Source organism: Macrobrachium nipponense, chromosome 44, assembly GCF_015104395.2.
Source record: "Macrobrachium nipponense isolate FS-2020 chromosome 44, ASM1510439v2, whole genome shotgun sequence".
Taxonomy (NCBI): Eukaryota; Metazoa; Arthropoda; class Malacostraca; order Decapoda; family Palaemonidae; genus Macrobrachium; species Macrobrachium nipponense.
Window position 1 is genome coordinate 5548776 of NC_087221.1, and position 11827 is coordinate 5560602.

The 11827-nt window shown below is 40.5% G+C and overlaps 1 protein-coding gene across 1 annotated transcript; it reads right to left on the reverse strand.

The window, feature by feature from the left end:
• Window positions 1-8584: 8584 nt before the first annotated feature.
• On the reverse strand, window positions 8585-8902 carry LOC135203898 (uncharacterized). The gene has a single exon (XM_064233830.1). The coding sequence runs from the start codon at window positions 8900-8902 to the stop codon at window positions 8585-8587; it is 318 nt and encodes a 105-aa protein (XP_064089900.1).
• Window positions 8903-11827: the final 2925 nt, after the last annotated feature.

Consider the following 11827-nt stretch of genomic DNA (forward strand, 5'->3'; position numbering starts at 1 on the left):
CCAGGATTTCCAGGTACTGTGAGACGTAAATTTAGTGCAGTCAGGGAACTGTTTTGCCTCTTGTCTGTATTTAATTTCTTCCATTCTTCCAAGGCGACTTTCCCCCCTTCTTAGCTCAGCTTCTCCCTCCCCCAATTTTGGTTCAATGCTGTGAATAATTCCCTTGTGATGCTAGTAAACATCCCTTAGTTAATTCAAGCAATGTAATAGTCCTTTCTGTGTAAACTCCCATTCATTTCATGCCCCTTGAGTGGGTTGTAATATTTTTAGCTAAGAGCAAGTAGTGTGTAACGTTCCCCACATGCTCCTCGCCTTAGTACTGATGCTGGAATGCAATCTCTTTGCAGACAAACACTGTGCCTGATTGTGGGAGAAATTGGGAACCCTTTGGAATAAGGCTTGCATTGAAATAACCCGTTTGTGCAAATTCTGATCTTCGTGTCTGGTTCATTTTCCAGTCACGTGTTTCTGGTGGATAAACAATCAACCACCTCATTAGTTCCTGGACCTAAATCTAAAGTCCAGAATTTATGTAAAATTCTTCCTTTTTCAGTAATATCGGCCTTCTGCCTTAGATTTTTTGTTTGTGATCACTCTCGTCCCTCCAGTCAAGGCCACTTTTAAGAGTGTTAGACTACATTTTCATGGATGGAGGGAATGAGCAGGTCATAACAATACATATATATATATATATATATATATATACGACACAGTCCAGACGTACAGGGCGTTTATTCACATGTTAAAGAAGATCAAGGGCAGGAACACGAAGAGATTCACATTATCCTTTAATCCTACGTTTCGTGACAACATCGCCACATCTTCAGGGATTTTTCTACAAAATAAAGTATAAAATGTTAACATAAAATAAGAGCTGATCACAAGATCCAATAGTTGAAAAGTAAAAACAGTTTAATGGTAAAATTACAACTATCATGCTTAAATTACATGCACACTTGATTAAAACAGACCAGAAATACCAAACAACTTACAAATGACGAGAAGAATATTAAAAATTAAAGCTAAATTACACAAAGATAAAAGTAATAACAAATATCATAAAAAGTAAAAGTCATATATTCACAAAACCACAGCCAAAAACAGCTCAACACTTAACCAACCTTTCAGCATCAAAGATAAAAACATACTAAAAGTAAACAACGTCAAGAGGCACAAGGAATGACAGAATAATTAGGCTAAAAACAATGGGACAGCAGAGGAATGGTTGTTTTAAAGTTGGAACTCGTAGTTTGATGTTCAGAGTTTCCAAAATCAACAGTTCGTTGGTTCCCTTGTTTGGCCAATAATTTTAAAATCTTCGTAATTGACTGTGGCTTTTACATTTAAAAGTATGCTTCCTTATATAAGATGTTTCAGGGTTAGATAATTTACACCCAGTTCTGTAACTAACGCCCCGATGGGAATCGGCCCTGACCCTGAGAAGACGTCGGGTAGATCCAACATATTTTCCCAGATTACATCTGGGAACAAGTGTATTCATAAACGACACCCGACGTCATCAAAGGGCAGAGCCGATCCTTAAACATGAAGAGCGAGCCAATGGTCTTGGATTTTTATTTTTGGTATAAGTTTTAGATTTACGGCTCCAAAATATCTGTGCACAATCTTGGTAAACTCGTTACGAAAATTATCATTTAATAGATACTGGGAAGCTGGCATAAAGAGGGAGCTTGGGGACCTTAAAACTAATAGGCTGTTCAGAAACCCTTTTATTGAGTAATTTATTTAAAATTCTATAAAAGATCTTAGAAGGAAAGCAATTATTAGAGAAGTACTGGAGGAGAAAAGTAATTTCATTGTGGAAGAGAGACCAGGTAGAGGTAAGAGACAGAGCACGATAAAGTAAGGTATATATCGAGTTGAGTTTGAAATTGAGAAAACAGAAACTATAGAAGTTGGAACCGAGCCCGGTAAATGTTTTCTTTCTGAAAATTGAGGTACTAAACAACTTTCATTTTCCTTGGAGACCAAAATATCTAGGAAGGCTAATTTTGATGTCGAGTCACTATTTACCAACGTACCTGTAAGAGAGACCATAAACATTATTCTTGATAAGCTATTCCCCGAACCTGAGTCTGTTTACTGTAATTTTAGTTATTCGAATTTTAAAGCTCTTTTAGAATTGGCCGTGCTGGACACGGCATTTGTTTTTAATGGACAGCTTTTTAAAAAAAACAAATTGAGGGGATGGCCATGGGGTCTCCTCTTGGTCCTACCTTTGCGAATATATTCATGTGCTCCCTGGAGGAGCGCATTCTGGACGAATGCCCCCTGGCCTTCCGCCCTTTGTTTTACTCACGCTACGTGGACGACACTTTATCTTGTTCAAGCATGATTTCGATGCTGACAGGTTTCCTAGATTTGCTAATAATTACCATAATAATATTAATTTTACAATGGAAAAGAACATAATTCTAAATTAGCCTTCTAGATATTTTGGTCTCCAAGGAAAATGAAAGTTTTAGTACCTCAATTTTCAGAAAGAAAACATTTACCGGGCTCGGTTCCAACTTCTATAGTTTCTGTTTTCTCAATTTCAAACTCAACTCGATATATACCTTACTTTATCGTGCTCTGTCTCTTACCTCCTACCTGGTCTCTCTTCCACAATGAAATTACTTTTCTCCTCCAGTACTTCTCTAATAATTGCTTTCCTTCTAAGATCTTTTATAGAATTTTAAATAAAATTACTCAATAAAAGGGTTTCTGAACAGCCTATTAGTTTTAAGGTCCCCAAGCTCCCTCTTTATGCCAGCTTCCCGTATCTATTAAATGATAATTTTCGTAACGAGTTTACCAAGATTGTGCACAGATATTTTGGAGCCGTAAATCTAAAAACTTATACCTAAAAATCCCAAGACCATTGGCTCGCTCTTCATGTTTAAGGATCGGCTCTGCCCTTTGATGACGTCGGGTGTCGTTTATGAATACACTTGTCCCAGATGTAATCTGGGAAAATATGTTGGATCTACCCGACGTCTTCTCAGGGTCAGGGCCGATTCCATCGGGGCGTTAGTTACAGAACTGGGTGTAAATTATCTAACCTGAAACATCTTATATAAGGAAGCATACTTTTAAATGTAAAGCCACAGTCAATTACGAAGATTTTAAAATTATTGGCCAAACAAGGGAACCCAACGAACTGTTGATTTTGGAAACTAAACTGAACATCAAACTACGAGTTCCAACTTTAAACAACCATTCCTCTGCTGTCCATTGTTTTTAGCCTAATTATTCTGTCATTCCTTGTGCCTCTTGACGTTGTTTACTTTTATATGTTTTTATCTTTGATGCTGAAAGGTTGGTTAAGTGTTGAGCTGTTTTTGGCTGTGGTTTTGTGAATATATGACTTTTACTTTTATGATATTTGTTATTACTTTTATCTTTGTGTAATTTAGCTTTAATTTTTAAATATTCTTCTCGTCATTTGTAAGTTGTTTGGTATTTCTGGTCTGTTTTAATCAAGTGTGCATGTAATTTAAGCATGATAGTTTGTATTTTACCATTAAACTGTTTTTACTTTTCAACTATTGGATCTTGTGATCAGCTCTTATTTTATGTTAACTTTTTATACTACTTTATTTTGTAGAAAAATCCCTGAAGATGTGGCGATGTTGTCACGAAACGTAGGATTAAAGGATAATGTGAATCTCTTCGTGTTCCTGCCCTTGATCTTCTTTAACATATATATATATATATATATATATATATATATATATATATATATATATAATATATATTATATAATATGTGTGTGTTGTGTTATTAACCATGAGCAGTGAAGATGGAAGATCGAACTGTCTGTTTTACAAATAAAACGCTGAACTTTTGTTATGTCAGGAAATGCAAAGCCTAAACAACACCTTCTAGCAACACCACACCATGTGATGTACGGTTATCAGTTCATGGAAAATGGTATTAAGATTTATCTTAATTAACAACAAAGCTAATACTTCTTACGAGTCGGATGTGACTCTTTGTTAACGTTCAAGACTTAAGTTATAAGTCTTGAATCAATATTATGTGTTTTTTAGTTGTTCGTGTGTATGTTTGTTAGTGTGGAAGCGAGTGAGGCTTTATCTGCTGCTCAGACAGATTCATAGCGTAGGTCACAGAGTGAAGATCACTCTTCTATTTGTAATAAAATAACTCTGAAAAATAAACTGAAAATAGAAGATGTTATTTTTTTAATCATCTCTCTTTACAAACTGGTGACCGCTTCCTAGAGGCATCACTAGATGACCATTCGAGTGATTGCATAATAGTAAAATAATCACATATAGGTGGCAGTAACCCACTTAACTCCGAGGAGAAACGACGACCACCAACAATCTATCGAACGAGTTTGGCAAGGGTAAGGAAATGGAATATATTTCTAATTCAAAGAATATTTTCAATATACTGTTGATGTTGGAATCCTGTATTTTTTAAAAACAAACTGATGTCTGTGGGTCCTACAATCAAGTAATGTTGATCTACATTGCTGACCCGTTTTCTACAGAGGAAGTGTGGCTGCAGGCGTGACGATCTCCTGGCGAGCCTCCCATATACACTAAAGGTAGGTTTACACCTACACACTTTTTTGTTGCAGGCTGTTACGACGTGGGACTGCAAGAAACCGCATGAAAGTGCACCAAAGGTAAGCTCGCCACTGGCAGTGGCTGGCGCAGACTGTTAAAGTCACACTGCGCTGGCAGGATTTTAAAACTGTTCAAATTTTTGTGTGGAGTCTGGCGGCCTGATGAAGTCACACGATACCGTAAGCGGTGTGGCGTGGTGCTGCAACAAAAGAAGTAAGAACCCGCACAGTGCTGTGCCACACCACACTACACCGCACCACGTGCTGTGTGGTGTGGGTTCTTACCTCCCATGCAGGAGTGTTACTGAGTGATGTTACGGCGGCGTGCGGTGCCCTTACGGCGCCTTCATACACTATTAATACATAGCACGCACATGTTACGGGGCGTGCGTGCGGCATGCGTGTGGAATGCGTGCGGCGTGCATGTGGCATGCATGCAGCATGCATGCGGCATGTTACAGTGTCTCCATAGGTTGATTGGATGGAAGGTTGCTGCGGGCATTCTGGTGGGGATAAAAGGGGCGTGACAGAACAGGGGCATCATTTGCACTCTGACGGCCTGTCGACACAGATACCTATCCACTCTCACCCAGCCACGCTCACCCAGCCACGCTCACCCAGCCACGCTCCAGCCACGTGACATGAAGATGTTTCTTTGCAAGACCACCCCCAGGCCTACCCAGCAGGCCCAGGTCACCCAGGACATCCAGGAGACCCAGGACACCCAGGACACCCAGCCTGCACAATGGGAGGAGACGTTAGAAGACCATGATGAAGAGTTGCCCGTAGAGCCAACCCTAATCTCACTTGTGGAAACCCAGGACACTGCAGGCCCAAGTGGTATCATAGTGCAGCCAAAGAAATGATATCACCCCAGGAAGAAGGACTTACAAGACTACCCGTTCATGCCAGAGGACAAGGAGATCATCGTCGAATTTGTCAAGTCACACCCTACCTTGTATGACAAGTGGGACAGGCAATGGTCGAATCTGAGGAGGAAGGAGGAACTCTGGCATGAACTGGCAGCGAACTTCACCAATTGCGCCTTCCAGCAAGTTCGGAAGTACTTCGAGGCTTGCCATACTGACTTCGGGAAGAAGAGGAGGGGGTGATGACTACATGGGCATTCCTCGGAGGTCACATCGCCCACGAACCACAATAGCAAGCGATCGGTTCTCACCTGTATAATCCCACAGAACTGATGCAGAGGATTCCTCCAGTGCTGACATGTCGAGCCGGTCAGCAGCTTCGATCCAGCGGAGGAGGCAACTGAAACAGAAGAGATCAACCAACTTGCCAGAGGAACGACGGCTATCTGCCGACACAGTTCAGTCAACTGAAGGACTGCAGAGTCAACTGACCCTGGTTATGACCAGCATCAACACACTGATGCCACAAGCACACGACAATACCCATCATGACATCACTGTATTCGTCCAGTACTTGACCCAACGGTTGGAGTACGTGCCTCGACGATACCAGAAGCCCTTCTTCGAGCAAGTTATCAGGCTTTGCCACAGTTTGGAGGGACCTGCAGAAGAGGATGCCACGATGAAAGAGGCCATGGCTCGTGGGGGTTGTCCCCACTGGACACCAACACGAGTTGAGAAAGGAACGCAGAAAAAACCAGGAAATTCCACAGCTTCTGCACTGCTAGTCAACAGTCTCTTAGTTGACTTGTGGCCCCCCACTCCTGGCGCCAGTATTTCGACCCCCAAACCTATTGCAGCTGAGGATACCCCCACCTACGACTTGACCATCTCCCCAGGTGAAAAGGAGGACGTTGACCCCGAAACAATGGAGTGATAGAGTCAACAATGTATAAATAAATAGAGTTTTATTTTCTTAATATTAAATGATTTTGTAGTTATTTTCTTAATATCAAATGATTTTGTACATTTTATATCATTCATAATGTTTCTTTTTGTAACAAATATGTTGAAATACTGACTTGCATTTACATTTTCCTTATTGATGCTTAATTTATGTCATGACAATATATATGATTGAAAAAGAAACCCACAAAATCACTTTGTAACTTGTTTACTTCTAAGTATTTACATTTAGTTTTACTACACACTCAAGTACTTTCAGGCCCTATCTGTGGCCCATTTTCAAGAGATGTTTGGGATGTTAGCCTGGGTCAAGAGAAGACTGCTGGGCCTTGACCCAGGCTAACATCCCAAACATCTCTTGAAAATGGGCCACAGATAGGGCCTGAAAGTACTCGAGTGTGTAGTAAAACTAAATGTAAATACTTAGAAGTAAACAAGTTACAAAGTTATTTTGTGGGTTTCTTTTTCAATCTTCAGAAGAAAACTGAAAGAAGTTTTTGTTTGGTTCAATATATATGATGATATGATTGGGTGAAATGAATTTGAATAATGAAAAAGCATGGCCATAAAGATTAATAACATGAAGAAAGATAACAGGAAATCTAACATGAAATAATCTAACATGAAATATGATATATGGAATATGAAATAAATAGAACTCGGAAAATAACTTGAACTATAAAATGAAATGTATCATGAAATAAATATGGCCATCAAATTATATAATAACATACAAGGTAAAGAACAATAAAATAATATTGAGAACATGATCAAATGAACATGAACACATACAAATGATAATGAAACAATAATTAACATTGACTGGACATGGTTATTAACAGGGAAGCAATGAAAAATCAGTAACAGACTAAAGACATATTGATCTCAATTGATAATATATGATATTTGCAGTTGAAAATGTTATGAAATAAACCAAGTCACAATTTCATTTTCTTACAGTCTATGCTTTTCATGTTCATTTTCTTACATTCTATGCTTTTCATGTTTTTTACTTACATTCTATGTTTTTCATGTTCATTTTCTTACTTTCTATGCTTTTCTGGTCTTTTTACTTACATTCTATGGTTTTCATGTTCATTTTCTTACTTTCTAAGCATTTCATGTTCATTTTCTTACTTTCTATGCTTTTCATGTTCATTTTCTTACATTCTTTTCATGTTTGTTTAGTAAGTATTTTTGTTATGTCCATCATTTGCTTCTCATTTGTCTCATTATTATGAATTATGTTATTATTACTTTCAGTTAATTATTTTCCAACATCATTTTTTATATGTACCAATTATCATTCCAATATTCTTTATTATATTAATATTGTTATTAGTTCTTAGGACAATACAAAAGTATGGGAATATAAAACAATGAAAAATACATCATGATCTTTATTTACAATTATGTACATTGGTTGGGTTATGTTTTATTACATAGTTCTTTGGGTCCTCTAGTCGTCAGTAGCTGGTCGTCCTCAAGGAAACACCATTCGCTCTTGCCATTCCACTGCGCCTGCATCCCATGAGTAGTACTGGGCCAGGTAATCTCTGATGGCCTTCGCTCGATGTGTGTAGTTCAGTTCCCTTCTTGCCATGAGTCATTCCATGAGGTTCAGCTACTCCTGCCTCCAAGTACCTGGTACGATGTTATGGTGTTGGTCCTCATGGTCGACGTCGGTGCCAGCACATGGGTAGCGTTGCAGTGCCAGGTTGTGCATGACACATGCGCACAAAGTTATCTTCTTGCACACCTGTACATCGTGTTGCATCGTTGTCCTGAAGACTCGCCATCTGATCTGCAGAAGGCTGAATGCGTTTTCCACCACACGATGAGCACAAGATAATCTGTAGCTGTATAGTCGTTTGGTGGAATCTTGTGATTGGTGGGAGTAGGGCTTCATTATTCATGACTTGAGAGCGAAGGCATCGTCGGCGACTATGTGGAAGGGGATGCGTTCGTCATTGTTGGGCAGATATCTGTCTTGTGGGAGTCCTGTTCGGTTGTATGTGATGGCCCTAGCCAGGTTGCACTTCTGCCAGGTTCCTCTATCCCGAGCACCTCCTTCTGCACCGACGTCGACGAACAGGAACCTGTACTTTGCATTGGAGAGGGCCATGAGGACAATGCTGTGGAACTTCTGTTAACTGAAGTTCAGTGATCCTCCACCTTTGGGTTTCTTGATCACGACGTGCTTCCTATCCAAGGCTCCCACACAATTGATGTAGTTCCACTTTGAGGCGAATTGTTTTGCTACATCGTTCCATTCTTCTAGTGTCTTGGGGCACTTCACTTCTGGTTTGTATGTGTCGATAATGGCTTGGCAGACTAATGGGATAAACCGGCATATGGAACTCTTGGAGACTCTGAAGCTGTATTGGAGGCTTGTATAATCGTTCCCACTTGCCAGTTGGTGTAGAGTGACTGGCAACTTGAGTCCCACCTCTTGTGCAAGCCGCATTTTCGTGTCCTTCTTCTTCAAAATGGGCGTCAGCCTTTCAACCATCTCCTCGAACAATTCAGGGTAGATGTGTAAAAAGTTCTTGTGTCCTTTGCGGTCCTCCTTGTTCAGTTCTTATAGCAGCTGGTCGTAGTCTCCATGTAGTTGTCGCCATGTCAGCCACTCCTGAGCCCAACTCCGCCCTGCCCTGCTGTCCTTTATGCGTAATTGTGCAGGTGGGTATGGCACTGTAGTACGTCTTCTCAACCCGCCAATGACCTGGACTTCACAGAGGCACAGGACAGCTACCAAAAATCTCTTGGTCTCCTGGGGTGAGAGGCTGTGGAGGTCCATATTGCATGCTGGGTGGGTGTGGAATGAAGGATGTGCTTGGCAGGCCTCTATATATACCCAAGGTTCATATCCGGTACGGTGCATGTGCAACAATCATGCACTGTTCCACGTCGTGTCTCGTGCAGATGTGAGCGCACTCTGCAACAATACCATAAGACACAAGAGGACATTAAGAAGAGATGGAAAGAGGTTTTTGGAACAACTTTCAAATGCTGAAAATGAGAGAGAAGAGATTGGGGAAGCACCGAGGGTAGAGGAACCAGTGATGGAGATACAGGATACAGAAGTAAAGAGATCATAAGTAAAATGAAGAATGATAAAGCACCAGGTCCATCAGAGTTCCAAATTGAAATGATCAAATTACTAGGTACAGAAGGGGAGAAATGGATGCTGGATTTATTAAAAGCTATATGGGAAGAGGAAAAATGCCTAGGGACTGAGAGGAGAGTCTAATGGTATAGTATATATACAAGCAGAAGGAAGATTTTATGGATTGTGATACTACAGGGGAATTAAACTAACAGAGCATAAATTCAAAGTTTTAAAGAGGATACTGGATTAGTGATTAAGAGAGATTATGAAGGTTGGGAAACAGCAGTATGGATTCATGAGAGGAAGAGGGGCGGTGGATGCCATCTTCATAGTAAGACAACTACAGGAAAAGATGCTAGAGGGAAACAAAGAGCTTTTTTGTGCATTTATAGACCTAGGGAAAGTATTCAATAGAACTGCAAGAGAAGTGATGTTTTGGTTTTTGAGGAAGAGGAAAGTCCCATAAAAGTTGGTTAGGCTGGTCGAGATGATATAGCAAAGAACAAGCACAAAAGTAATAACAGCAGTTGGGGAAACAGCATCTTCCCATCTGTTCGTTGCAGCAGACGGCTGCAGTGGAGCAACGACCAACTACACCATCCACGGAATAAGCACCATAATCTGGGAGAGAGCCTACTTCGCGAATTTCTCCTGCGGTACCACGAATATTCCAGTACTTCCTCTCCCATATAACAGAAAGGTAGCCCAGAAGCTGGCATTTAGCTACCATGGACCCGATTCACCCCGCTTACGATGTCACTGAGGACCTTTGTTACTATATCCTGTTAGCCACGGTTCTGGTTACGGTGGCGATCATGGTCGCCGTGAATATATTCGTTTGTTGTAGGATGATGAGAACAAGAATGGCTCGCCAACAGAACGTCAGAGACCGTCTGAACAATCTTCCTTATGCCCTCAAGGCATTTGACGTTCGCGTCATCTGAAACCGGCCATTTCATTTGACATGAGGTGGCTTGTTTGGAATTGTGAAATGCACGAAAAGTTGATCAGGTCACTGGCTAATTGTGAAGTAAAGAACCTCATTGACAATGCATTCCATGTGTAAAAGTATCTGTATACAAAGTAATCATCGCACACTTATCTATAGAATCTATCAGTGCACATCTATGTGAAGCATATAGAATTTAAACAACGAATCAATATATCTGTGCATGTACTCACCAGGAATCTATATAAAGTGCACATATTTTTAATCACATTTATTTGAATCAATAATTTGAATCAATATATACATGTTGTTACGTCCTCTGAGAGAGGTCCGCTTCAGGTTCGATATGAAATAAATGAAAAAAAATATTTCAACACCAACAGTTGAAACTAGGGATACGAATATAGAAAGAAACACTAACACAACAAAGGTTTATTTACAAGCTTACTAACAAAGGTAAATGCAGAATGGTATCTCCTATTTACATAAAAAAATAGAATCTTACACTGCATGAACAGGGGAACAGTGAGGTAATTCAAATATTTGCTGCTGAGTTTAGTGACTCGAAGCGATGGCTTCACAAAATGAGAGCGGTGATTCCAGACGTCCTCTTGACTCCGTATTGCAGAAAATAAAGTCTACTCTCGATACTTGAAAGTCAGTAACTCCCCAAAACCTCTAGCAGGACATTTTCTTCTCTGAAGTCTGCTCAACGTAGAGATAACTCGGTCGTCCACTCCTGAAGATGACTACACCAGAATCCAACCAACTCTCGAGCAACTTTTCTTCTGATCCTTCGTCGGTCCCTTTCTCTCTTATCTCTCACGGATGATCTCTGCTGCTGCTGATCTCTCACTGATAATCTCATCTGTGGCTCTTACTGAGGATATATCTTTGTGAATAACTGGTGATTTCTCTCTTGCTTCGTCTGTCGTATTTAGACGGCACTCTGGGGGTGGAGCCTACGGCGAACGTCACAGGCTCCCGAGATTACTGGAACTTCTTAGAAGACTCTCGACGGAATATTGCATCATATTTCACTGCGTTTCTCCCGCCACTTAAGCGCGTGTTGCGCTCCACAACACGCCCGACGATTCCAGAACAGCCGCGACTCCGCGAGAACAGGCGCCTCCAACACGGGCGCGAATGCCTCCTTGTTGCAGAACTTCTCAAAGATGCGTTTTCCTTTCCTTTATCTTTCTTTGCTATGAAGCAATTACCATCACACATGTATACTAATGTAAGTGTTTACATAATAAAAATATGGAATGTTAGTCCATATATATAAAAGTCTAAAACTAAAGAGGTCAACCAGATTGCTTGCAGGAATG